The 26,262-nt window shown below is 36.1% G+C and overlaps 2 protein-coding genes, 1 long non-coding RNA gene, 1 other non-coding gene and 1 pseudogene across 5 annotated transcripts; 2 read left to right on the top strand and 3 right to left on the bottom strand.

Annotated features, from left to right (window-relative positions):
- Window positions 1-263: 263 nt before the first annotated feature.
- On the top strand, window positions 264-2,212 carry LOC117596409 (serine/threonine-protein kinase pim-1-like; annotated as a pseudogene).
- Window positions 2,213-3,351: 1,139 nt separating this feature from the next.
- si:dkey-154b15.1 (uncharacterized) lies at window positions 3,352-8,343 on the bottom strand. Of its 2 annotated transcripts, none has more exons than XM_026942114.3 (4): window positions 7,807-8,343; window positions 6,294-6,484; window positions 6,112-6,197; window positions 3,352-5,995 (listed from the first exon to the last, which is right to left on the bottom strand). In XM_026942114.3, the coding sequence occupies exons 2-4, from the start codon at window positions 6,469-6,471 to the stop codon at window positions 4,361-4,363; spliced, it is 1,899 nt and encodes a 632-aa protein (XP_026797915.3). In that variant the 5' UTR covers window positions 6,472-6,484; window positions 7,807-8,343; the 3' UTR covers window positions 3,352-4,360. The 2 variants fall into 2 exon arrangements, with proteins under 2 accessions (XP_026797915.3, XP_034157359.2); XM_034301468.2 differs by lacking the exon at window positions 7,807-8,343 and adding an exon at window positions 7,519-7,779.
- A 337-nt stretch (window positions 8,344-8,680) lies between these two features.
- LOC113543838 (uncharacterized) lies at window positions 8,681-11,279 on the bottom strand. The gene is made up of 5 exons (XR_003404447.3): window positions 11,134-11,279; window positions 10,921-11,005; window positions 10,485-10,571; window positions 10,206-10,259; window positions 8,681-8,933 (listed from the first exon to the last, which is right to left on the bottom strand). It is a non-coding gene; the product is annotated as an uncharacterized LOC113543838 (long non-coding RNA).
- LOC113543913 (small nucleolar RNA SNORA9) lies at window positions 9,012-9,145 on the bottom strand. The gene has a single exon (XR_003404454.1). It is a non-coding gene; the product is annotated as a small nucleolar RNA SNORA9 (small nucleolar RNA).
- Window positions 11,280-12,572: 1,293 nt separating the features above from the next.
- On the top strand, window positions 12,573-26,207 carry LOC113543870 (H-2 class I histocompatibility antigen, D-D alpha chain). Its single transcript, XM_053231197.1, has 10 exons — window positions 12,573-12,843; window positions 13,781-14,035; window positions 14,364-14,651; window positions 15,017-15,289; window positions 16,442-16,546; window positions 22,114-22,401; window positions 23,021-23,293; window positions 24,354-24,486; window positions 24,654-24,674; window positions 24,721-26,207. Exons 1-8 carry the CDS (start codon window positions 12,777-12,779, stop codon window positions 24,458-24,460), a joined length of 1,656 nt encoding a protein of 551 aa, XP_053087172.1. The 5' UTR covers window positions 12,573-12,776; the 3' UTR covers window positions 24,461-24,486; window positions 24,654-24,674; window positions 24,721-26,207.
- The last annotated feature ends 55 nt before the right edge of the window (window positions 26,208-26,262 follow it).

Below are 26,262 nucleotides of genomic sequence, written 5' to 3'. Positions count from 1 at the left end.
ATACCAGACGGTGGCACTGGACCCATTGCGCCATCCCCTGTGGTAGTCAGGTGATGAACTGCTCCATCTTCCTCAAAGTCCTGCATTTCAGCACCAGTGTAACACTTTCCTGGGATAGGTTAGGAATGAGGAGACGGGAAGCAGACTTTGGACAACTCAAATGGGTTCATTATTGCTGCTGAGCTCTCTCTCCCATGGCTCTCCCCTCTCCCCTCTTTATCCTTGCTGCCGCTCACTGAAACATTGAACACTCGTTAGCCAAATTCCACACAGGTATGGGATCCTTACCACTCACCTTCTCTGGCTCCACCCTCCATTCACAAACCGGCACTCAACCACGCCCCTCCTTCCACAACTCCATTTGCTGACACCTAATGTAGTGGCTGTGGAATTTTATTAATTGTTTTAATTAGTAAACTTACAGCTTTTAGAACTTACTAATTATGTTTTGTACATGTGAACAGGTTGCTATTAAATGTGTGGCCAAGACTGTCCATGACAAATATATCGGCATTGTAAGTAAACTTACTTTTCTCCTAATTCACCTTCCAAATCATGTTTCAAATTCAGATTTTATTACCTATCATTCATAATAGATATGAGAGATAGACTGCTGATCTAGACTCAGAAGCAATCCTTGTATTGCAAAACATTTTACATTGTAACATCTCTTCTTACCACAGTTTAGACATATTTCACTCCAAACACATGCTAACCATGTCTTTGTGCCATGTCTTTGTTGGCATTTTAGCCGGGAGAGATGCGTCCCCTGCCTCTGGAGGTAGCCTTGACGCCTCGTTGTGAGAATGTGGTGGAGCTGCTGGAATGGTTTGACATGTCCAATTGGGTTGTCTTGGTTCTGGAGCAACCCAGTCCCTGCATGGACCTGCAAAGGTTTTGTAGGCGTAACAACGGGCTACTGTCTGAACCACTGGTTCAAGACATCATGTGGCAAGTGGTTCAGGCTGCTCGTCACTGCTGTAACAGTGGAGTTCTACACCGTGACATCAAAGCAGAGAATCTTCTGATCAACACTAAGACATTGCTAGTGAAGTTGATCGACTTTGGCTGTGGGGACTTGTTGAAGGACACCCCCTATACAAGATTTGCAGGTAATTGTACAATACAAATGGGATAGAATTAAAGACAATACTGTGGAAAATAAATTTTGTGACTGTTGCTGCTCTTTTTTTCTGTTTCACTCAGGAACTCGAGCTTATCATCCTCCCGAATGGATACGTGACAGACAGTATCTGGGACGTCCTGCTACTTTCTGGAGTCTGGGTGTGCTCCTGTTTTACTTGGTCTGTGGACACTTGCCCTTTAAGACCAAGGATGAAATTACTGATGGGCACATAAGTGTAGATCATGATCTGTCTAGAGGTGAGACAATGAAGAAGCATCACATTTACACCTGTATAATAAAGCTGTAAAATTTGCAAAGCAAAATTAATTTAAACATAACGATTATTTGGTTGTCACTGCGCACACAGATTGCTGCGATCTAATATCGAGGTGCCTGAAAAAAGACCCTCGCTATCGAGCGACTTTGGAAGACATCATCAGACACAAGTGGCTTACAGTGGAACTTCAGGAAGTCCTGGTTAGACAGCTAGAATAGATTAGATCTAATTCAAATGACTTAAGATACACTATAATAGTGTAGATTACATGGATTAGAATTAGAATAATCGGATGGTCATAACAAATATTTTTTGTCATATCATTAAGCTTGTGTATTTACTGATCCTGCCAAGCAATGCGGTAAATGACTCTCATAGCTCTTGACAACTTTGGAGGATGGTGTTGTGTTTTCGTTGATTTTAGGAACCATCAGATGCATGTCACTCCAGCGACTGTGGCGGGTGAAACAGGTTTTTGCAGCTGGCTCTTTTGGCACACCACTGGACAGGCCTCATGGAACACCACTGGATTCAAATTAGGACAGTTTAACTTAGCAGAATTTATTTTCTGGTCTGATAAGTGAAAGTCAAAACTTCTGTTACGAAACAGTGGAACTGCTTGATGGAAATAACATGACTTGGCTATTTGACATATACAGTTGAGGTCAAAAGATTACATCCCCTTCATATGCAACTATTACAGAAAGTTCAAACGCTCACTGATGCTCCAGAAGGAAAAACCATGCATTAAGAGCCAGGGGGTGAAAACTTTTTGAATTTGAGGATCAGGGTAAATTTAACTTATTTTGTCTTCTGGGAAACATGTAACTATCTTCTGTAGCCTCTGAAGGGCAGTACTAAATGAAAAAATATAATATTTAGGTAAAATAAGAAAAATGTACACATCTCCATTCTGTTCAAATGTTTTCACCCCCCGGCTCTTAATGCATGGTTTTTCCTTCTGGAGCATCAGTGAGCGTTTGAACCTTCTGTAATAGTTGCATATGAGTCCCTCAGTTGTCCTCAGTGTGAAAAGATGGATCTCAAAATCATACAGTCATTGTTGGAAAGGGTTCAAATACACAAAAATGCTGGAAAACCAAAGAATTTGTGGGACCTGAAGGATTTTTCTGAAGAACAGCAGGCAGTTTAACTGTTCAGGATAAACAAGAGACTCAGGAACAACTATCACTAAACAAAAAAAACACAGCTGTGGATCCTTCAGGTAACAACACAGTATTAAGAATCAAGTGGATGTAAACTTTTGAACGGGGTCATTTTTATAAATTCAACTATTATTTTCTCTTGTGGACTATATGTAAACATCTTTTATGTGAAATATCTTATTCAGATCAGCACTAAATAAACAATAACATGCATTTTGTATGATCTTCTTATTTTGGTAAAATAATTAATATTTTGCAGATTCTGAAATTTACACTTATACAGTTGAGGTCAAAAGTTTATTTCTGTAAACTTTTGACCTCAACTGTATAAGTGTAAATGTAGTTCAAATCATGTGCACATGGGAAGGTCAGGTTGGGACTGACTTAATAAATGGAAAGAGGAAAAGTAAAGGGATATAATGGATGCATGAATGGATGCATGAAACACACCACAGCTATGGTTAAATGATGCATTGGTGGATTTTATCTGGTGTTTTCATGAAGCATCTTAATAATCAGGGGAATAATGTAGACTGAGAAACACAGAACATTACTCAGGCCTACTACTGACTACGCAGAGATTTTTAATTAGTGTACTGTATTCATATCTTTTTAAAAATTGATGTCTCTTTTTATTTTAAATTAAAATTTTTATTTAAATAAAATTTAGAAAAGGGCATTTAAAATGGCCATCTGCATGTGATTGGCACACACTGATCTTCCTGTGAAAGTTTGCTCAACTTGAGAAATTCACTGTAGGATTCAAATCAGGGATATGAGCCTTTTTATAAATAAATGTTTATTGACTAAGGCTATTGTTAACAATCTTTAAATTTTATTTCACAAATAATTCTGCATAATAATGTGCATCAGATATGATACTGCAGGCTTAAAGTATATCACATCATTTCCCATGGATTGCATAGAAATGTTTTTTAAACATTTTTGTTTACTTTTGTTTAAAGACGCATAGTAAACAAAACATTCATTATTTTATAATTAAAAATAATAGTATTAGACCATTAAGTGTTATTTATTATTTTGTATTTTTAGATGGCAAACAGGTTCATTCTGATATGAAACTATAAAACTTGCTGTAGTAATTTCAATACTTTGCGTCAAACTAATAATGCTGTAAAGAGAAACAGAATGGTTAAAATTCTGGGAGAAAAAAATAAGAAAGTTAAAAAGACAATTTTTAAAAGAAATTTTAAAAGGAAAATTTTAAAAGACAAAAAATTACAAACCCAAAGACCTGACCAAATATCATACAACAAAAACATCAAGTTTGCAAAATGAGAACATGAGAATTTTTTTTTTTTTTGAAAATGAGAATGTTTTTCATTTGTCAGGCTTTATAGGGTTAAAGATGTTTCGCTACTGTTCAGAGAAGTTTTGGAAGTTCTACTGAGAGGATTACGCGAATCCAGTGTTAAGGGAACTAGAGAGGATTCATGGTGTCAGAAGTATTACACAATCTTTAAATGCGGCACACAGACCAACAGTTACAGCAAATGAGTCACAAGTTTACACCCAGGAAAATAAGAGCTGATACTTTTATGTGACTTTACATTTTTTTTATTCCAGAAAGAATAAATCAGTGCTGATTAGTGATTGCAAGATATATTGTTCAAAATCATGTAATGTAATTTATTTACTGTTTAACATTACAAATATCTTGATTTAAAAAATATCACCTATAATACACACGAACACTGTATATCTGAAGATTAGAGAAATAAATCTTGCTGACTTTCTATATAGCAGCAAATATAATTGGCAAACAGCAATTTAGCCAGTGTTTTTGGGTTTAGATTTACTTGTTTTTTGTAGACCCTTTCTAAAATCAATATTTTTAGCATTAGGATCAAATCGTTTTAGGAGGCCAATGGCGTACTTTTTTGGGGACTTCTTTTCTTGAGTTGATGACACTAACTCCACATCTTGATGCATCGCCTGCTCCCTGATTGCCCTGTTTCTATCTTGAGATGCTGAATTGCTGCGTGTCCGTTGGGAATTCTTGTCTGGAGTCTGTTCAGGGCCTCGAACAAACTGCAGGGCTTTTCCTTCATCTGATTCCTCTTGATAATGTGAAGGAGAGTATTTGTTTTCAGCACTTGCCAGATTTTCATGACCTGTAAAATGTGCATTGTCAGCCAGCTTATACTGTCTGGGTACAGAGTGGCTTCTCCTGGATTTTGAGCTCCTCTCCATGGCCCTTCCTCTATGAGGGTCATCACTGTGTCCCAGTATCTTTTGCATCATCTCAAAGCTTCCTCCTGAGGATCCCACCAGCTTTACAACATCATCACTGTGTGTGATCGTAACACCCGAGTCTTTATTACGTTGGATTCTCTCAAGGATCCGCTTTTGTTGAGCATGGTCATATTTCTTCAGATGTATTTCTTGCATGCGCAATGACGGCCTGATCTCATTAATAAATTCCAAAAGACATGCTTTAGCTTTCTCACTGTTCTTTCCTGAAAATGTGACCATTGTAAACCCAGGATTGTCTTTTAACCCCATCTCAGTGCCGCAGTCCTTCTCGATCACCTTAACAACATCCTGTCGTTGGGTGAGTATAAAGTTTATGGTATCTCTGTCCACTGGAAAGCTTGCCATTCCTCCACTGGAGGATGCGGGACTACTGTGAGAGGAGCCGGCCCAAGTATCTTCATTGAGGCTTGGACGCTTCCTAAGAGATCCACCTGAGGCTGAATCTCTATAAGATGTGTGGTGTTGCATGGTATCCACTGTATTGCTACAACTTTCAATAGAGGAGTAGTAACTGCTGTGAAGACTCCTGGGGGATCCACCTGAGGCTGAATCTCTACATAATGGAGATGTGTGGTGTAGCAGGGTGAGACTAGATGGAGAATTTGCTGATAATAATGATGCACCATCAGCAAGGGGGCTCCGTCTATGAGCAAGCAATTCATCGCTGTCCTGCCCCCGATATGTTTGAACAACAGCACCCACTGGACTGCTTGCATTTCTTTCAGTGTAGGATGAATGACTGCTTTGAAGATGCCTGGGGTATCCACCAGATACTGAATCTCTATATGAAGATAATGATGGTGCACTATCAAGTAACTGATTCCTACTAACAGCATCCGTTTTATCCATATTCCTCGATGTGGACTTGGAAACAAGTCTGGGATCCAAACTATTATGCTCCATGTCGTACCCCAAAGTAGAGCCGTTCTGAAGAGCTGATGGAGATCTACTATGGGACTGATGTTCATGACCCCGAAGATGTACGAGTTCATTGCGTATGAGCTTTAGTTTCAAGAAGGAGCCCTTCAACTGGAGGTGACCTGGGATAGGTTCTGTTACATTAAAGTCATAATGATTAAGGAGCTTCAAGACAGATTCTGGCTTTGGGAACATACTCAAGTCCAGTGTGGTCTCACATTGCATGTCCACCTGGAAAAGCACACAGACGTGGTTTATTATTTGAATCATGTTCAGGAATGGGACTCTGGGACTCTTGGGACCGAACTGTGTATGTGTAAGAATTTATGTCAAGAAAACAGGTTTACCTCAGACGAATGAGCTTTCTTTACATGTATTGGATAAAATCTGTTGTCTACGTCTAAAATATGAGTACACTCCAAGACTCCAGGAACTAACACAAAAGGAAGACAAGATGGTAATCCAAAGGTTTTAGACATTGCTTTCTCAAGACTGTAACTAACAGTGAGTTTGTATATATCATCCATACCTTTAGCTGATTCAAAAACGACATAAGCCTGGCCTGGAGTAGAAGTTGGATAAATCACTGTTAAAACATCTCCACCACTATTCCTCCGTTTCAGGAAATGTATCTTTAACTGATCAACCATCCGGTCATGAGGAGGAATGCACGGAACTCCATGCACTTCAATAACCATTGGATCCATGATGACTTCAATGCTAAAAAATAAAGTGAACTGTTAAATAACAGTATCAAAACAATTCTGCCAGTCTAATATTTATTAAAACCTGGAGTTTTGTTACATTTTAATAGTTTACCATATCTCTTTATGCCCATGAACCCCCTAGATCAGCACATTTACCCAAGAGAGAAGCTATTTAACAAAATGCCTGATTAAACAAATTGATTTTCAACCTATACTTAAAGATTGAGACTGTGTTTGAATCCTGAACACTAATCAGAAGGCTGTTCCATAGCTGGGGGGATTTGTAAGAAAAAGCTCTGCCCCCTCCTCTAGTCTTTGTTATTCTAGGTACTAATAAAGACCCTGGACCTTTTGACTGAACAGGCAGATCATAACAGACCAATAGGTCAGTGCAATGTGCATAAGATAAGGGAGATGTGATAAAAATCTTCTGGCTCTAATAAGGACTCTGGCCAATGCATTCTGGAGTAACTGGAGCTTGCTTATGCAACAAGCATAGTGGAACATTTAGACAGCAAGGCTTTAGAATAGTCCAACCTAGAGTTAACAATAGCATGAACTATTTTTTCTGCTTCACGTACGGACATTGTTTCATTTACATTTATGGCATTTAGCAGACGCTAAATTTATCCAGAGCACCTTACGGAAGTGTTCTATCAATAAATACATCCTCATACTGGTTCACTAGTTCAGGGATTAAGACTACAATCTAAAAACTCTGTTGGGGAGGTTAACACATTATGAAAAAACACACAAGACATGGATTTTTTTAAAATAACAAAATACTAATTTAAGTACTTCATGAAGAGATAGGTCTTAAGTCATTGTTTGAAGACAGCCAGTGACTCAGCTGTTTGGTACCTAGGGCACCTAGGAGAAGTGCATTCCAACATGCCACAACAGAGAAAAGCCTTGATACAGGCATTCTCTTAACTCCAAAAAAAAATAATAATAATCCCTTTAGTCTGTTGAGAAGAAATATTGTGGTATCTGTGGTTTCAAAAGCTGCACTGAGATCAAGCAAATGTTAGATAAATGTCTCCTTACAGAAATCTTCGCCATATCAACAAACCATCTGTCAGTGTGTTGCAGAACACATCAGATTTTCTGAAGCCTACTTTCAGGTGAGTTAATTAAAGAATCCAGACTCATTTAGTTCAGTTCGAAAGAATCGAATCAGTAAAGTGACTCATTAAGAGCAAAGTCCAGGTGACAACGCGCGCTTAACGACAACTCTAATACCGTCCTAAACCCAGAAACAAACATTACAGCCCACTGAAACAGGAAGTCACTCACACTGTGTGGTTTTATAAGTGATAAAGTACAAAAACTTACTTGCATTAATCTGGGTTACGCGCGTGACATCTGCACAACCATCCACAAACCAACAGTTGCGCAGAATCTCACACTACTGAATTGAAAGTAAAAGTTCTACCGAGATCTACGTCACTGGTGTACGTGTTGTACCGTATCCTGCACAAGCTGAAAATCGCGTCGCTTCCGGTCTTGGACCCCGATTCATCCAATCAGATCAGGACAAGGAGCGACGTGTTATCGGAGACACGGCGCCTAGCAACGGCTCTCGGAGGAACTATCGAGGTGTATATTTATGTGCCTGTTTTAGGGCAGGGTTTTGTTAATTGTTTGAATAAAATGAAATAAATAAATTAATAAATAAAAGCACTATATTGTACACAACTGGCCGAAAAGTTATCTGCAATGTTTAACATGTTACTGAAAGTAGTTTATCGTTAATGAGCAAGACTTAATTTTAAATTTTGAATCATATTTTAAGTTTTTTTTATTAATCTAAAAAAACCATTTGAGAATAAGGTTTCTTAATATTGTTTTATTTACAAGAAGATTAATATAGCTTAGTCACAGCAATAGCAATAAATAAATAGTTTTTTTTGTTTGTTTTTTTTTTTTTTTTTTTAAATCAGGCACATACAATGGATACCAACCAAAGGGTCCTAAAGACGCAGAACATGAAAATGGTGCACTATGTGGTATGACACGGTTCATGTCAGTAGTCGGACAGGACACAATTTTAAATACGTATATTCATGTTTATATGTTAGAAGATATTTAAAATAAAGTTATTTGTCACACATTGTTCTGGCATTAAAATTCTTCCAGTTTAGCACCAACTACTCATATTTATTGTCCTTAATTCGTTATAACTTTCAGCATGAAGCAAGACAAGAAGTCAGTTGTGAGGTTTTTATTAACAGGAAAATAAACAGCGTCACACTCTACCATGTTAGTGTTTCAGTAATTTTAATGCACAGTAATTTAAGAAACATTGACATAAGAGCTGGAGAATGTGTAGACCACAAACATCCATCATCAAACTACACAACTCCGCCTCCACCACAGCACACTGAAACCTGAATTTACAGCTACAATCTTTATTCATGCGTCTTCTCGCAAATCCAACATCGCCAATGGATCTCGACCTCCTGCAAAACAAAACAGAGAACATGAATGCACCGGTTCTCAAAGGGCACGTCACAGAACACCAGCGTGAACATGGATTCATTTGTACGAGGTTTCTATAACCTGACAGCGAAGGGAATGCTGTCAGGCCTCAAACCACCCCGAGGTTCTCTAGCAGACATACAGGAAAGGACAAAGTCACATGTTAGACCCAGCCTCGCTGAACAGCCTGCAGACTCCAAGAAAAAAAAAAGTTTAACCTGACTAAATTAACATTGGGGTTTAACCGGTTATGCTACCTGCACTGTACAATCACTTAAAGGTGCAGGTTGTAATGTTTAAAATTGTTTCTGTACCTTTAATCATAATCTCTTATACATCTGGATTTGCATCACAAAATAATTTGGCTAATTTAATTTTCCCAGGCCCAGAATAGCTGCTTAGTGCCGCCTTGTTGTTTATATCTATCCATCTCTCTCTCATATACACATATATAAAACACACACACACACACACCTCTTTAAGTGATCCCACAGTGCAGGTAGCATAACCAGTTAAACCCCAATGTTAATTTAGTCATGATAAACTTTTTTTTTTTTTAAAAGGCAAGTCAGGAGCTAGAAGTACTTTCAGTAGAATGAATGAAGGTTAGTTTTGGTGAAAAGGAAGACTTGCCAATGTTTTACTGCAGTTAATCTCAGTCTGAGCCAAAATTGTTACTTTAAGTGCTTTACAGCTTCTCGGTAACATGACAAGCTGCTTTTATTGTCTTAACTTAAAAAAATAATAATAATTAAATAAAGAGAGGTTTGTGACTATAATCATCAGTGAACAGGAACTAACTTTTCATGGACATTCCACAACATGAAATGCAACTATAAATGGATAAAATAGATGAATCATTCTTTAATAAATTAAAAACTGCTAGCATTCACAAATTTTTATGGGATAAGAGCAATAAGCACTTCAGGATGTGCCTTTATAGGAAAATAATTTCCTGTGGGAACAGTAACTCTGCTTCACGTCGTGCCACATCACACCACTACATCATTGAATATTTTCCTACATTAGCACTCCAAGTGTTTTATTCCTTAAATATTACATCAGCAGTCACCTTAATATTCATCTTTACACTGAAGATGAATTTATGATCTTCATTTAACCCATTTGTGAAGTGCATCACTTCATTTATATTAAAAAAAAAACAAAAAAAACTGATCGGCCAAAGATAACTGCAACGTTCTTCACATGTCTTGAGCCAAGTAGTTAACGTTTCCACAAAAATCATAGCTTACCGAGAATCCCAAGCAGCCAAGGACTCAGGACACTGACAGACTACTGAGAGCAATCTGTAAATAAGATAAGATACAAATTAAATACTAAAATGACATTTTGATAAATGCTCACAATCTAGACACAAACATGTCTGAGGTTTCTACAGTCTGAAAAGACTAAACCACCACAAACCTCTCTCATAGACATACAGGAAAGGACAAGATCTCTCTCTCTCTCACACACACACACACACACACACACACACACACACACACAGGGTACAATGAGAATACACTCACCTCAGTCAATGCTGGCTCTTTTTTAAGATCTTCATCTCAGATTTCTTATGAATCATGAAGTTGACTCAGAGTGAAGTAAGAATCAACCTGAAAAGTAAATTGGACAGAATAACACATTTATGACACCAGTTTACATTTTTTACAACAGCAAAATTAGATGTTCATAGCCATGCACAACACTTAGATATTTTTAGACATATTAACCCAACTAACGTCTAAATTAAACCACATGGAGTAAACACAGTTCACGTGGTAGAAACTGAGTACATTTCAAAATGGCTTCCTGAGCATGCAGTGCTGAAATGCTCTGTACTTTGTACCCTCTTACAGTCAAATTAAACATTTTACATCTTATATAGTGACCACTAAGGGTTTGAGTGTTTTTCTCCCATAAACTTTGTACTTTTCCGTACACTTTTTTATTCCTAATCTTTACCTTCCTCCTCTTGTGCATCTCTTCACCTCCAAGCACGTGCTCGACTGCAGGACTTCACTCTGACTCTGCGCCGATCAGCAAACATCTGAAAAATTGTAATATAAACATCTGAATTAAGAAACATTTTTTGCAAAGTTTTGCAAACAGAATCTGGAAACACTCCCATATTTTCTTTCTTGTTAGAGCTGATGGCTTTTTCAGTAAGTATAATACCTTTTCCCTGAACACCGACATACCCACGCGCCGCCTGGAAAATATACACGCGCTGCGCATGCGCGGTGTCTTCTAGTGATTCTTCTTCTTTGCCTCGAGGCGTTGACGTTATGGCGTATTTACTGCCACCTAGCGGTCTGGAGTGGTTTAACGGGGGCGTTTCCTGGAAATTACGTAAGTGTGATTACTTAAAAAAATCAACAATAAATTCACCAAATAATTACTTTGTTTAAGACATGGGAATATATATGAGATATGGCGGTTCTTTCTTCTTCTTCTTCTTCGGATTGTGGCGGTTTAATAACTAAGGTTGTGGTGTGTCACTGCCACCTAATGGACTGGAGAGTGAGTGCGCGCGTCAATATACTTTTCAAATAAATAAACAAACAAACAAACAAACAAACAAACAAACAAACAAGTCTTTCCCATTTGCTTAATCTATAACCTTTTCACAGGCTTACACAAACATCCCTACACATCCCTGCCCTCACACTGCCGCCTAGTGGCTGTACAATAAAGTTGTAATAAAGTTTGTAATAAAGTTACAAAATGTTAAATAATGTTATATTTCTGATGCATGGTATAAAGGATATTCACTTCTAACTAATCTAAACATTTGAGGTAATCCATTTACACTTACAATTCGAGCAATTACAGCCCCTATCCAGAGCGACTTACAGAACTGCTTTGTGGTTTCCATTAAAAACACCCTCATGCTGGAACATAGAGGTCAGGGTATAATAATACTAATAATAATAAAGCTAAAACCCTGTTAGAGAGGAGTTAGTGCAGCAACCTTTTTAAAATTAATACCCACATTTAGGGTACTGTTGCTGGATGATCAGTGATATTTTCTGTTTTATCTGCTTGCCATACCTGGACACTTTCTTTTTTGCACATAATAAAATACAGTATAAAACTATAAAAATATATGTATGGCTTTAATAAGTGCCTACAAGTGCTATACTTAAACATTATAACTGTATCCTTATGTCAATCATTTGTAATAAATTGACACACAGGAAGTGCAATCCCAAATTCATTTAATTTAGCTGATTTTAAAGCTATTTCTGGTGATTTAAATTTCTTATCTTATCTTATCTTATCTTATCTTATCTTATATATTAAATATTTGAGATGTCTTTTCCCTTCACACTTCAGCAACATTGTACATAGACAGTGAAATAAAACACTACTATACTATTGAAACTACAGGAGCAGCCACTGTCCAGCCAGGCTAGCATTATTTTAAAATATAATTAAAATATAAGTTTGTTGAATACATTATTTTTTATTTATTTATTTATTTTTTTAACATTGCTCCCAAATAACCGCCCAGTTAGACACAATGCCCGGATAACATGGCAGTATCTGATTGGTCCAGATCACACCACATGCTCCTGGGATGTGTAGTTGGTGTAAATGAACTACAACAAAAAATAAGCATACTTACTTTAATATTTTAAAATGTTATTTAACGTTTCAACACTCTAAAATAAAATGTAGTATCGCTAGAGAATGTTATATATATATATACAAATCGTCAGGCAGTAAACAAAAACGCCTCACTTTCACTTTCCTTTTTTTCAGTCAGCTGGAAGCCAGTTTTATCGACAAAAATACAGTGAAATATATGTTGAAATATGAAAGAAAGGAAAACCCTTTACATTTTAGTCTTTTTCTTACATCCTCTCCAGCTGTTTGGTGATGGTGAGTGTTGGCTTGTGAGCGTTTTCTTTGGGTGAATATGAGACTGCTTTGTATGAAAACTTAGAGTTTAGAGAGTTAGCTTAAAGGCTAAATTTATATTTTCGAAGTGTAGCTGCATATATATAGGAACATAAGCTAGGCTTGTTGTGCCAGTAAAACCCAGCTACAAATATTATTATTATTATTATTATTATTATCACATTTATTACAATTATTGGTATAATGTTCCCAGAATGTTCTGGGAACGTTTGTTTTTCGTTCCTGAAACGTTCTGAGAACAGATTTCTATTTAGTTCATGTTTGGTTTTTCAGGAAAGTTTACTTAACAGAACTGTAATGTGTTTGTGCATTATGGTTCAGACAACATTCCCCAAATGTTCATATAACTTTTAAATAACGTTGTGGTCCGGAGAATGTTACCCTAACATTCATATAACTTTTAAATAGCGCTGTGAATCCAGAGAAAGTTCCCCTAACATTCTGGTAATCTTTACATAATTGGAACCTCTTAGGAACCTTCTGGTAATCCACCATGGTACAGAGAAAAGTCCCACTAAAGTTCTGGTAACCTTTAAATTATTTGAACCTCTTAGGAACCTTGCACTAACCTGAGAAGGTTTGGAGAAAATTTCTCTAATGTCTTGGTAATCTTTAAATAATATAAACCTCTCAGGAACCTTGCACTAACAAAGGGTGGTTCGGAGAACATTTTCTGAACCATCCCTATACAAACCTGTTACAAACATTCTCAGAAGGTTAGCTTGCAGTTACACAAAAAAAGGTTCCTAAAAGTAAACTGTAGTAACTGTTTCTTGTCGGTCATATAACCATAAAAGAATAGTTTAAAGTTCCCAGAACATTTCGGGACCAGTGCTGTCTTTGTGCTGTCACATGACCCAAACCTATTTCAAACCCAAACCCATCCACTATTTCACAGATGTCCATTCCATGAGTGGCTTTTTCATCGGTTCTCAAGGCCTCAGCCTGCCCAGTTACATAGAAAGAATTACTGTGAACGACATTACCGTCTTTTACCATGACAGCGGGAAAAACTCCATAGCGCCGTGTCCCAAATGGCTCAACACCACCGCCGGCCAGCAGCACTGGGAAGACATCAGAGTCATATCACACCACAACAGACAGACCATGACTACAGCTCTCGAATCAGCCATACAGCAGTTCAATCTCACAGGTAGTTCATCTTCAAAACACTCGCACAGTGGACACCTGCCTTTAAAGGTGCGGTCTGTAATATTCAGAAAAGGGCTACTTGACCTGTGATGATCATATAATTTCATTGATTTCATAGAAAACTGTGATTTGTAATATTGCCATGCAGTGGCTCTAGCTAATTATTCTGGCCTGGAAAGAAGCTCCGCCCCCAGCCTGAACAGAGTTGTAACATATGTAATTTCAGCAGAGAAAGTTGGTTGGGAGAGTTGAGAGGCTTGTGCTCATTACAATTGCATTGTACCTTGGGGCACTAAATATGACCTGCTTTCTTTTGTATTGAATTACAGGCTCACCTGCGGACATTAACGTATACCAAGGCTACAGTCGCTGTGACCTCTATCCAAATGGCACCATCAAGGCATTTTTAACTCATGCGTTCAATGGGAAGGACTTCTTAAGTTTAGATATTGACAGTAAGACGTACATCGCTTCTGTTCCTCAAGCTCTCAAATATAAAAGGCAGAGGGAGCGAAATCCAGAGTTGATTGGGATCACTGCATCTTTCTACCAAAAGACCTGTTTTGATCGCTTGAAGATGTTCTTACAGCATGCTCCTGAAGTCAACACGAAGAAGGGTAAGACGTGTGTCAGAGGGGCATAATAGTTATACAAGTTGTGCATCAGCATCCTCGATATACATTTATATACATTATCCATCATTATGTCTATACACAGATTTTTAGGTCTATACTGTATAAAACATTTATATAAAAACATTATCTCTATATATGTATACTGTAGATATATACTGTAAGGCTTTATTAACTTAATATTATAGATATACAATACAATCCAATACAGTACAATATGGGTATTCATGTGTTAAAACGTCTGTGAAGCTACACATACTCATATTAATAAATCCCCTGATAAACATTGAACATTTATTAATTATCTACCAATTAACCATCTCAAAATTCCTACTTCCTACTTCCTACAGCTCCAGAGGTCAGGCTTTTTGAGCGGCAGAGATCTGGTTCCACTCTCCTCACCTGTCATGTGACTGGGTTTTACCCCAGAGCGGTGCAGGTGAAGTGGATTGGAGCAGATTTACAGCTGGTGGATGATGAGATGAATGATGTGCTGCCTAATGGTGATGGCACGTATCAGACCAGAAGGAGTGTGATCAGACCTGAGGAGGCCACAGGAGATCAGCACTACAGCTGTGTAGTGCATCATAGCAGCCTAGAGAGAAATATTACAATCCCCTGGGGTAAGATGTTACACGTTTAATCTAAACTATGACCTGGGGTATGAAGTTACACGTTAATCTAATTGAGTACTAAGAGTATGATATTATACACTGCAATCTGTGACTTTATATATGCTATTTATATAATTAAAGTAACCCTATAGTATCAGATGTGGGGTATGATGTTACATACTTAATACACAATGTATATGAAACTGATATATTTTATCTAATCTGTGTCTTAAGGTATGATCTATATTACACCAACACTAATCTAATCTATTAATCTAATTAATCTGATATACAACCTGGGGTATGATATTGCATGTAATGCATTTATGAGCTAAGGTATTATAATATATGTGTCTTATTGTATAATGCTACATATTTTATATAGGATCTAAAGGTATTATATTGCATATATTATATATACAGTACTGTGCAAAAGTCTTAGGCACCCTATTTTTTAGTACAAGTTTTGTTGCAGAGGTCCTAAAATAAACATCTATAACAAAAAATACTAAAAATAGGGTGACTGTTTTTTAGGGTGCCTGTAGATTAGACTAAACATTTTAGATTTCCAAACATTAATTTTCCAGCAAATTGTATGTTAGTAAAGAAAGCAATAAATTACATAACAAACTGCATTTCTGGACAAAAAAAAACATAACAAAGGCTGCTGGGTTTTACTGCAAAAAAAAGTACAACAGTGAAAGTCTCCAGAAGAACTGTAGCAGATTCTGCAAGATGCTCTGTAAAACGTAACAGCTAATTTCCTTATAAAAACGGCACAGAGTGTACTTGAGACTACTACTTTTTTTAAAGAACGGTTGTCACACCAAATATTGTCTTTGTTTAGTTTATTACTGTTTACTGCTCTTTATAGTATTTTATTTCATGTATAAAAGTTTAGTTTCATTATTTTTGAAGGAATCTTTGCTTTACAGAATTTCTTTGCATGTGCCTAAGACATATGTGCAGTACTATATCTGGAAAATGATATAAGTAACAATCTATTCTTTTCCATATTTAATGTAACTTATCTCAAGTATTATTACATATACAATATAATATAGCACATAGACACTATTCCTATTACACTATTACTATTTCTTTACCTAGCTATTTTAGCAATGTCTTAGACTCACCACATTCATGTTTTCTTGCTTGTAGATAAAGAAGAGAAACGCTTCAGGCTTCTTGTTTGGATTACACTAGGCTGCATATTCATGGCCACTGTACTTGGGATTGTAATCAGATGCATCTCTAAAAGTAAAGGTGAGCAAACGAACGCTTGTGTTTGGCTAATACCAGTGACTGGTGTAGAATTTAGAAAGTCACTTTATTGTTTCTCCATTCTCAAGACTCTGCTTACAAGAAGCAAACATTATATATACATACATAACAACAATATAACAACTTGTAATGCTGTGTATATTCTGCTGTTTTACCAGTGTGTAATCACCTTGTCTTCTGGTTAAATCATTCAATCAATCAATCAATAAAAGATGAAAGTTGTTACAGCGTAATTTAACTTATTTTTAAATAGTGGCTATTTTTTTTAAAAATAGCATTATGAATTGAGTCTCTGAGTTTGTTTTTTTTTTCCCCTGTTGTGTACTTGCAGATGCTGGGATTTGAACTTTCCTCTCATGTGAAGACCACTGAATGACAGAAGTTTCTCACTTTCAGTCATTCAGAGCATTCTTGTTTGACGTCCTACTTCTACCTCAGATACCTCAGACTCAAGCAGAGCCACACTGTTGCCTGTGTACTTTCTATGTACTCTGTACCTGTGTACAGTGTACTTTCTCACAGAATCAGTTGTTTAATCAGTTTCGGTCATAGGTGCCTCATGTTTACATGTTTGATTTTTCACCTTTTTTGACCTCAGAATACCTCACAGGACAGAGTATACAGTTATAGACAGTGTTGCATATCATATTTCAAAAATGATAAAAGCTGCCAAACATGTAACTCACAATAACATCAGTTCTGAAGTTTGTATTACAGATTACGAACAACATAAATTGAATCGTGAATCGATACTGCATTTCATTTCTTTTTTGTCACATTAATAACCATTTCAGTAAAGAATTTCTGATTATAAACAAGATCTGTGGTATTATATGTCATATTTAATTAATGATCCAATCTCTTTAGCTACATCCTCATTCTGTGATTCTCATTGTATGGATGATAGTTTAGGGACATTAAGAATGTGTTATTGTTAATTGTGTTAATGTAATCTGTATTCCACTTGCTATCAATGTGTTTCTATTCTAGGTTTTCAACAAACTGAATAAAGCCCTACCTCATTCACACACTTTTGCTTCCCCCAGATAAATGTTGACAGTCATCTAACAGAGATAGACTAAGTAGTGAGTAGTGAGAATAAGACATGAGTTTGACTCTTCTCTGTGTGACTGAAGCTGGACAAGGGTCCAGCTCACATTAATGCAGGTATGATTGCCATATTAGGTTAGACACAGGAAGTATGTTACACCCCGTTTTTACAATTACTTAAATAGATATTCTGACACATGCATTCTCAAACTTTTTTGCAGCCAGAGACCCCTTTAACTGTCAAATTAATTCCACAGTCCTGCTCAGTACAGATTTATTTCATGACCATTTCCAAATACAGCTGAGGTCAAAAGTTTACATCCCCCTTTCAGAATCTGCAAAATGTTTATTATTTTACCAAAATAAGAGGGATCATACAAAATGCATGTTATTGTTTATTTAGTGCTGACCTGAATAAGATATTTGACATAAAAGATGTTTACATATAGTCCACAAGAGAAAATAATAGTTGAATTTATAAAAATGACCCCGTTCAAAAGTTTACATCCCCTTGATTCTTAATACTGTGTTGTTACCTGAATGATCCACAGCTGTGTTTTTTTTGTTTACTGATAGTTGTTCAAGACTCCCTTGTTTGTTCTGAACAGAAAAATCCTTCAGGTCCCACAAATTCTTTGGTTTTCCAGCATTTTTGTGTATTTGAACCCTTTCCAACAATGACTGTATGATTTTGAGATCCATCTTTTCACACTGAGGACAACTGAGGGACTCATATGCAACTATTACAGAAGGTTCAAACGCTCACTGATGCTCCAGAAGGAAAAAACATGCATTAAGAGCCGGGGGGTGAAAACTTTTGAACAAAATGGAGATGTGTACATTTTTCTTATTTTGCCTAAATATTATATTTTTTTCATTTAGTACTGCCCTTCAGAGGCTACAGAAGATAGTTACATGTTTCCCAGAAGACAAAATAAGTTAAATTTACCCTGATCTTCAAATTCAAAAAGTTTTCAATAAATGTTGACATGGAGAATGCTGGAAAACCTGAAGGATTTTTCTGAAGAATAGCAGGCAGTTTAACTGTTCAGGACAAACAAGGGACTCTTGAACAACTATCACTAAACAAAAAAACACAGCTGTGGATCATTCAGGTAACAACACAGTATTAAGAATCAAGGGTATGTAAACTTTTGAACGGGGTCATTTTTACAAATTCAACTATTATTTTCTCTTGTGGACTATATGTAAACATCTTTTATGTCAAATATCTTATTCAGGTCAGCACTAAATAAACAATAACATGCATTTTGTATGATCCCTCTTATTTTGGTAAAATAATAAACATTTTGCAGATTCTGAAAGGGGTGTGTAAACTTTTGACCTCAACTGTATTTACATATTAGTGTACAATAACATCCTGGTTATTTATTTCTCTTCATAAACTTTGCACTTACAGAACACATTTCTTTATTAAAATTGTCATGAGATTTATTTATGTCATTATTTATAAGCCTATTTGTTTTGAGTCACTGAGGTTTGAATCAAACCCATTCCATTTAAGTGACCAGGCAAACAGGCTAATAACTATCAGAACTAAATAATACATATAATAATTTTGATAACGGAGGGTTATAATGGAGTACACTGAGCGAAATTCCCACATTAATAATTCTTTCAAAATGTAGAGAAATCAGCATGGATATGCACCATTTCCTCTGCACTGACTATAAGAGAAATAACTTGAAGCTGTGTTTTAAAAAAAAAATACAGAAAGCCTTTATGTTACATGTTTTTCATGAAGTTCTCGTCGATTAACATTCCGTTCAGCTCAGATCTGGATCTGAGTGTGGGGAACCGAAATCAGTTAAGTGCATGCAAAAACCTGGAATATGCTATTAAATAACAATAAATTTATTCATTAAACTGTATTTCGGCATCAACAGACAATAATAAACACACAGGATGGGATGTGCCATGGCATGCGTCACTGTTTAATATTTTCTTTCACTATGTACAGTAGGCTGTCATCATTTACTATATTATATATAGTAAATGATGACAGCTATACTATATACTATATATACTATACATTTGCTTTATTAAATAATTTGAGCAGAAAAGTTGTTGGCAACTTTTGTTTTGGTGTTGTTCAGTGAGCAGCAACTCAGGCATCAGTCGACTCCAAAAGTTCTGGCACCCTTCAAAAACATGAATAAATAAGTCCTTTTACAAGTATGACATATTGACTGACAATTAATTGTCATTCATGTAAATGTCATTAAAGTTATAATGGTCTTTCTGTTGACTTTATGCCATTTTAATAATCTGAACGTATACTAGTAATGAACATGCACACCCTTCTATCACTGAACTGATTAAACATAAATTCTTTTTGCCTATTCTACCCTCTTCCGCATACATGAGCTCGCGGACACCTACGATTGGCTAGTGTCACTGTGATTGACAGGGGAGAGAGAGCACACCATCCCTCCCACCCCAAGAGCACAGTCAATCTTGCTCCCTAAAACATATAACTAATGCAACACGTGATATTTTAATCTTAATTATATATGGATAATATTTTTTTATCTGTATACTGTATGTGTGCTGGCCTGTAAAAACCCTACACGTGGTCAGATTTTGACATTTGCTGCTTTTCCTGAACTGAAATATGTTTCTCATGCATCCCAGTCAAGAAAAATGAGAAATCACATTGAAAAACGCCATTTCAGGTCCATTAAAAGATGCAGTGCCTACCACTCCATTTATAACCCAATCGTTTTATGGAAGAACAACGTTAATGCCAAATTGTCATGAATGACAATTAAATTCTCACTTTGATTATCAGCATCATCCACATCAGCCACATCATCCCCTGAAGTCACTCACAGCATTTAAACACAAGCCTCATCACTATCTCTTCACTCTATTGATCTCTGTTTACACTAACATTGGTGGGGAACAAATCGCTGACTAAGTCAGTCAGTTCCATTTTGCTGGATAAATTTCTTGTTATTAATGTATTTTATTACGTCCTTCCCAAGCATTCCAAAACTGTCATCTGTACTGTGTGTGTGTAAGCGCTCTTCTCTGTTTTGATGATGATGTAACGGTGCAGACCATTTGCTATCTGAGTGCAAACTGACTTGAGTGTGTCGTTACAGTGTGTAACTATCCAAAAACGTGATCAAATCATGAAAAAAGCAAACTTTAGCTAGGAAGGTTTTAGACACGATTAGACAGATTGACTGTTTTTATCAGTGTGTTGGTTATACTGGTTTCTTACCCACTGGCACCAAGACATCAATGAAAAATCAGCAAATAGCCTAAATAAAAGCATTTCCATGTCATTTTATTAAAATATATGGATGTTTTCTTAAAGTATATATGTCAAAGTATATAACAGGCGGAAAACTATTTGGACAAAGCCTGACTTTTTTTTTTCCTTTGAATTTCCCAGCTTATGAATCAGAGTTGACAGTATCTGCAAACTCAGAGGATCCATAACTGCCTCGTTTTATTATTTTACAGATGTTGATTCCATCACTTGGAATTTCCTCGGCTCTGAAGGCCTCAGCCTTCCCAAGTACACAGAGAGAATCCTTGTGAATGATGTGACCCTCTTTTACTATGACAGCAGCATGAAGTCGACAGCACCATGTCCAGAATGGCTCGACACCACAGCTGGTCTGCAACACTGCAAAGAGACCAGATCTTTATCCGACCACAACAGGGAAAATATGGCTTTAGCACTCCAAAATGCCATATCGCAATTCAACCTCACAGGTACCTCTCATTCTTTTCTGCAATAGAAAGTCAACTATAGGCTTGGTTCAACAACATTGCTCATGTGACAAAAAAAAGAACATTGCAAGTTCAATACATGATACGTGTATTCAACACACAATTCGCTTGACCTTATAGAAAGTTTAATGAATTGCATTTTATCTTAAATTACATACACCGTCTAGTCCAGAAATATTCAGGAATTGTAGGGACTGTGTGGGTGAGGGGTGAGATGAAAAAATACCAAAAACAAAAGTTCGTATCAGACCTACCAACCTTTACGCATTTCAATACAGAGTTTGCTGGAACATTGTCCAAAATGTGATGAGCCAATCAGCATATTAAGTGACACTTCCTGGAAGGCCCATCCTCTCCTCCTGGGAGATAGTTTAAAAAATGTCTGCTCTAGTCAGTTGCTCATTAGTAAAGTGTTTTATAGGTGCAGTGTGTATGTCTCAAAAGAGCTGACTATCCTGCAGCATTTAAATAATATTTGTTGGTTTGTAAGTGATAAATATTTGAATAGCCTACTAATAACAATAATTGCTGGTTAACATTTAATAATTTAAGCGGAACCTTAAGCATGTTTGATATTGTAGTTAAAAATATGTCCAGTAGGTAGCAGCATGGTTTTATTATTATTATTATTATTATTATTATTATTATTACATTATTAAGTTTCTAGTAATATATACTGATGCAGATTTGCACTGACAATATCTGCCCTTTTATTTTCTTCTGTATTACAGGCACCATTTCAGATATTAATGTATACCAAGGCTACAGTCGCTGTGACCTCTATCCAAACGGCACAGTCAAGGCATTTTTAACTCATGCATTCAATGGGAAGGACTTCTTAAGTTTAGATATTGACAGTAAGAGGTACATTGCTTCTGTTCCTCAAGTCTTCAAATATAAAATTAGTAGGGAGAGGAATATAATCTTGCTTGAAACCATGGTGTCTTTCTACAAAAAGGCCTGTTTTGACCGCCTTAGGATGTTCTTAGAGCATGCTCCTGGTGTCAGAATGAAGAAAGGTAAGATATTTGTCAGAGAAATGTAACACTTATATAAGAGTTAGAATACTTATATAAGTGTATCAGCGTCTCCATCATTTGTGTCTAAACATTTGATATATATTTTATATGAGGGGAAATAAGTATTCAGACATTTTTGTTTTTGTTATTTAATATACTTCCCATGCATATAGCCATGTCAAATTTACACACATAATGTCTTTTTTATTAAAAAAAAAAATATATATATATATATATATATATATATATATATATATATATATATATAATAGTATAAGTAAAAATACAAAATTATTATGTGTGTAAATTTGAAATGGATATGGGAACTGGAAGCATATTAAATAACAAAAAAACAAAAATGTCTGAATACTTATTTCCCCTCACTATATGTAGACCCCAAGCCCTGTATATAGAAGATTCCTCATTATCTTAATTCATTGTAGATTATTATACAGATCATTATTTATGTATGTAACTTTATATACAGATTGTGAGCCTGTTGTGTAGAAGGTCCATCAGCTCTAAATAATATTCCATTTAAAGATCACCAGCTCTATATACATACATTATGTAGCCTATGTATGAAGTCTAAGCGGTTTTGTTTTTTGTTGGTGTTCAGCTCCAGAGGTCAGGCTTTTTGAGCGGCAGAGATCTGGTTCCACTCTCCTCACCTGTCATGTGACTGGGTTTTACCCCAGAGCGGTGCAGGTGAAGTGGATTGGAGCAGATTTACAGCTGGTGGATGATGAGATGAATGATGTGCTGCCTAATGGTGATGGCACGTATCAGACCAGAAGGAGTGTGATCAGACCTGAGGAGGCCACAGGAGATCAGCACTACAGCTGTGTAGTGCATCATAGCAGCGTAGAGGGAAATATTACAATCACCTGGGGTATGATGTTACACGTTTAATCTAAACTATGTCTTAAATAACAATATTTGCATAATTAATTTGATCTTTGTCTTTGAGAATATTATCACGTTTACTCTAATCAATGCCAAAGCGTATTATGATACATATTTAATATACACCCATCAGCCATTACATTAAAACCACCTACCTAATATTGTGTAGGTCCCCTTTATGCCACCAAAACAGCTCTGACCTGTCGAGGCATGGAGTCCACAAGACCTCTGAAGGTGTGCTGTGGTATCTGTCACCAAGACGTTAGCAGTAGATCCTTTAAGTCTCGTTAGTTGCGAGGTGGGGCCTCCATGGATCAGACTTGTTTGACCAACACATCCCACAGATGCTAGATCAGATTGTCGTCTAGAAATCACAATTTGGTCCTTGTCAAAGTTGCTCAGGTCCTTACGCTTGCCCATTTTTCCTGCTTCCAACACATCAACTTCGAGAACTGACTGTTCACTTGCTGCCTCATATATCCCACCCCTTGACAGGTGCTATTGTAATGAGATAATCAATGTTATTCACTTCATCTGTCAGTGGTTTTAATGTTATGGTTGATCGGTGTATAATGTAATGTAATTTATTATATGTTTATATAATTAATCTGATTTATGACTCAGGGTGTGATATTATTATTTTTTAATTTATTGTATGGCCCGGGGTATAATAATCAAGATTTAGTCTAATATATGATCTAGGGTATAATATATAATCTGGGATATGTCAAAAATATGTAAAAATACTAGCTTATATATAGTATTATTACACCTGGCAATGTCCTGGTGTATGATATTTCATATTTGTTCTCATATTACATAGATAGTAAATACTTTGATATTATCTTTCATTATCTTTGCCCACGGGTATGGTGTTAGATGTTGTCCAATTTGTTTATTATATTATATTCATTTAATAATATGTTCAGGTAAATTGTGGTAAAGTTACAGTTATATATGTGTTTTTTTTCCCATATGAACTGTAGTACAGTAAACATTTTCTTCCATGTCTTAGATTGACCACACTTATATTTTCTTACTTGCAGGTAAAGAAGAGAAACCCATGCTTCCTGTTTGGATTACACTAGGCTGCATTTTCTTGTTCACTGTAGTTGGGCTTGTAGCTTGTCTAAGAAGAAGGAGGAGAAATTAAACCCTAATGATCAACTAATACCTACGGTCAGTGTGGAAGTTCGAAAATCAGTGTCTCTCTCTATTGTCTCGCCTTTTTCAAAGACTGACACTGAATATGAAGTTATAAACTTATACTAATTCCTTACAATCTTCCACAGTGAATTACTATACACATTAAAACCTTATTCCAATCTTAACTTTTGTTGTTACAGTTCAATTCAAGGTTCTCCAGGTTCAACTTGATGAACTGAATCTGTTTTTTGTTGTTGTTCCTCACAGCTGCTATGAAAGAAAATGGCCACTCATGAGAAGATCGAGCTGTCTATCCTCAGCCTCGATCTCCTATCTCCTATAGCCCCTGTCCTCAGGTCTAGCTGTTTACTCTTGGATATTTGCACACAACTCCTCTTCACTAAGGTCACTCTAAAAGAAAAATGAGAATTCTTGTTTTTTGTTTGTTTGTTTTACCAGAAATGTCATACTTTTCTTACAATACCTAAATACCTTTTACTGAAGTAAAAAAAAAAAAATAGTTTGAAAGCTTATTGTGAATCAGACTGAGCCACAGTTTTGTCCTTAAACTCACATGAACAACCATCAACTGTCTTTACTCTCATAACTACATACATGTCCTATTAGTTTCACTGGAGCTACTTAATAATATGTTTTAACATAAACAACCAGATAATAAATAGAATAATAAATTATTAGAAGCTCTTTGAGGAAGAAGGTTTACGACTGATAATTTTACCATACTGTATTACTGTGCTTGCTATGTCATGTCTTTTTTTTTTTTCTTTTTTTTCTTTGGTGTGCTTTACTTGTCTATGAAGCATACCTCACTCCCAGACCTTCTTTTTCCAGATAAATATTGTCACTTATTAATGTTTTTACTTCAGCCATTAGGAGGCAGTAAAGCCTAAATTAATATAGTTTATTGGGTTTCATTATGTTTTTGTGTAGATTTATCTGGCTTATTGACACAATACAATCAAGATTCACTTTATTGTATGCAATATTTACTTTAACATTTTTGATGTTTTACTGACTGTTTATTTGTTTTATAGCTTGTTTATTGTTCTATCAAATGCATTTCAAAAAAAAACATTTAACTAGTTTATTGACTGTTTGCTGCTTTGATTTTATTTATTCTTTTTTTAAGTTAGCACAATTTAATTATGATCAAATCTCTTATAACTGTTACATTGTGAACAGTGTGCTGTCTGTGCTTTGTGATTGGTGGTGGGTGTCGGGTTGAGAGATTTCACATCACAGCCTTGTGAGATGACTCAGAGTAAATCATCAGATAACAATACAGCCTACAGAGATAGAGAGATAGAGAGAGAGAGAGAGAGAGAGAGAGAGAGAGGAGCTGTTGGTTTAACATTCACCCTGATCAACACTAGCACTGTCAGCCTGCACAAGCTCATGATGGACGTCTGTGTTGGCAGGAACACCACGTGTGTCTGTTGTAAAAAATTATTTGCCAGCTGACTTAGATGAAGAAGAGAGTAACGTTCTCATCGCTCCACTTCCCTGGAGCTCTGACTCCATGTGCTTGTGGTTTTTTTTTTTTCATGTTCATTGTTTATTGCTTTCTTCACCTGTTATTCTTATCACCTGTGTCTAGTTATTGATTGTGTATATATTTCCGTATTGTGTTTAGTTTTGTCATAGGTTTGTTTGTTTCTTTGTCTAGCACTTTCTTTTTTTGTTCTTTTATCCATTATCTCTTCATTTGGTAAACGCTGACACTGTTTTATTGTATTGAGGTTTTTTTTTTATGAAATTTATTTATTTATAAATTTTTATTTTATAAAT

The sequence above is a fragment of the Pangasianodon hypophthalmus genome, chromosome 29, assembly GCF_027358585.1.
Source record: "Pangasianodon hypophthalmus isolate fPanHyp1 chromosome 29, fPanHyp1.pri, whole genome shotgun sequence".
Classification (NCBI taxonomy): Eukaryota; Metazoa; Chordata; class Actinopteri; order Siluriformes; family Pangasiidae; genus Pangasianodon; species Pangasianodon hypophthalmus.
The sequence above is the reverse complement of the archived record's forward strand: the minus strand, read 5'-3'. Positions and strand labels throughout refer to the sequence as shown.

Bases quoted from the DNA above. Each gene is read 5' to 3' on its own strand.
- LOC113543870 (XM_053231197.1), top strand. From the start codon at position 12,777: ATGAAAGAAAGGAAAACCCTTTACATTTTAGTCTTTTTCTTACATCCT. The intron at 14,652-15,016 runs GTAAGACGTGTG...TACTTCCTACAG, and splicing joins TGAAGTCAACACGAAGAAGG to CTCCAGAGGTCAGGCTTTTT. The intron at 15,290-16,441 runs GTAAGATGTTAC...TCTTGCTTGTAG, and splicing joins AAATATTACAATCCCCTGGG to ATAAAGAAGAGAAACGCTTC.
- si:dkey-154b15.1 (XM_026942114.3), bottom strand. From the start codon at position 6,471: ATGGATCCAATGGTTATTGAAGTGCATGGAGTTCCGTGCATTCCTCCT. The intron at 6,198-6,293 runs GTATGGATGATA...CTTTTGTGTTAG, and splicing joins CGTTTTTGAATCAGCTAAAG to TTCCTGGAGTCTTGGAGTGT. The intron at 5,996-6,111 runs GTAAACCTGTTT...GTGCTTTTCCAG, and splicing joins AGAAAGCTCATTCGTCTGAG to GTGGACATGCAATGTGAGAC.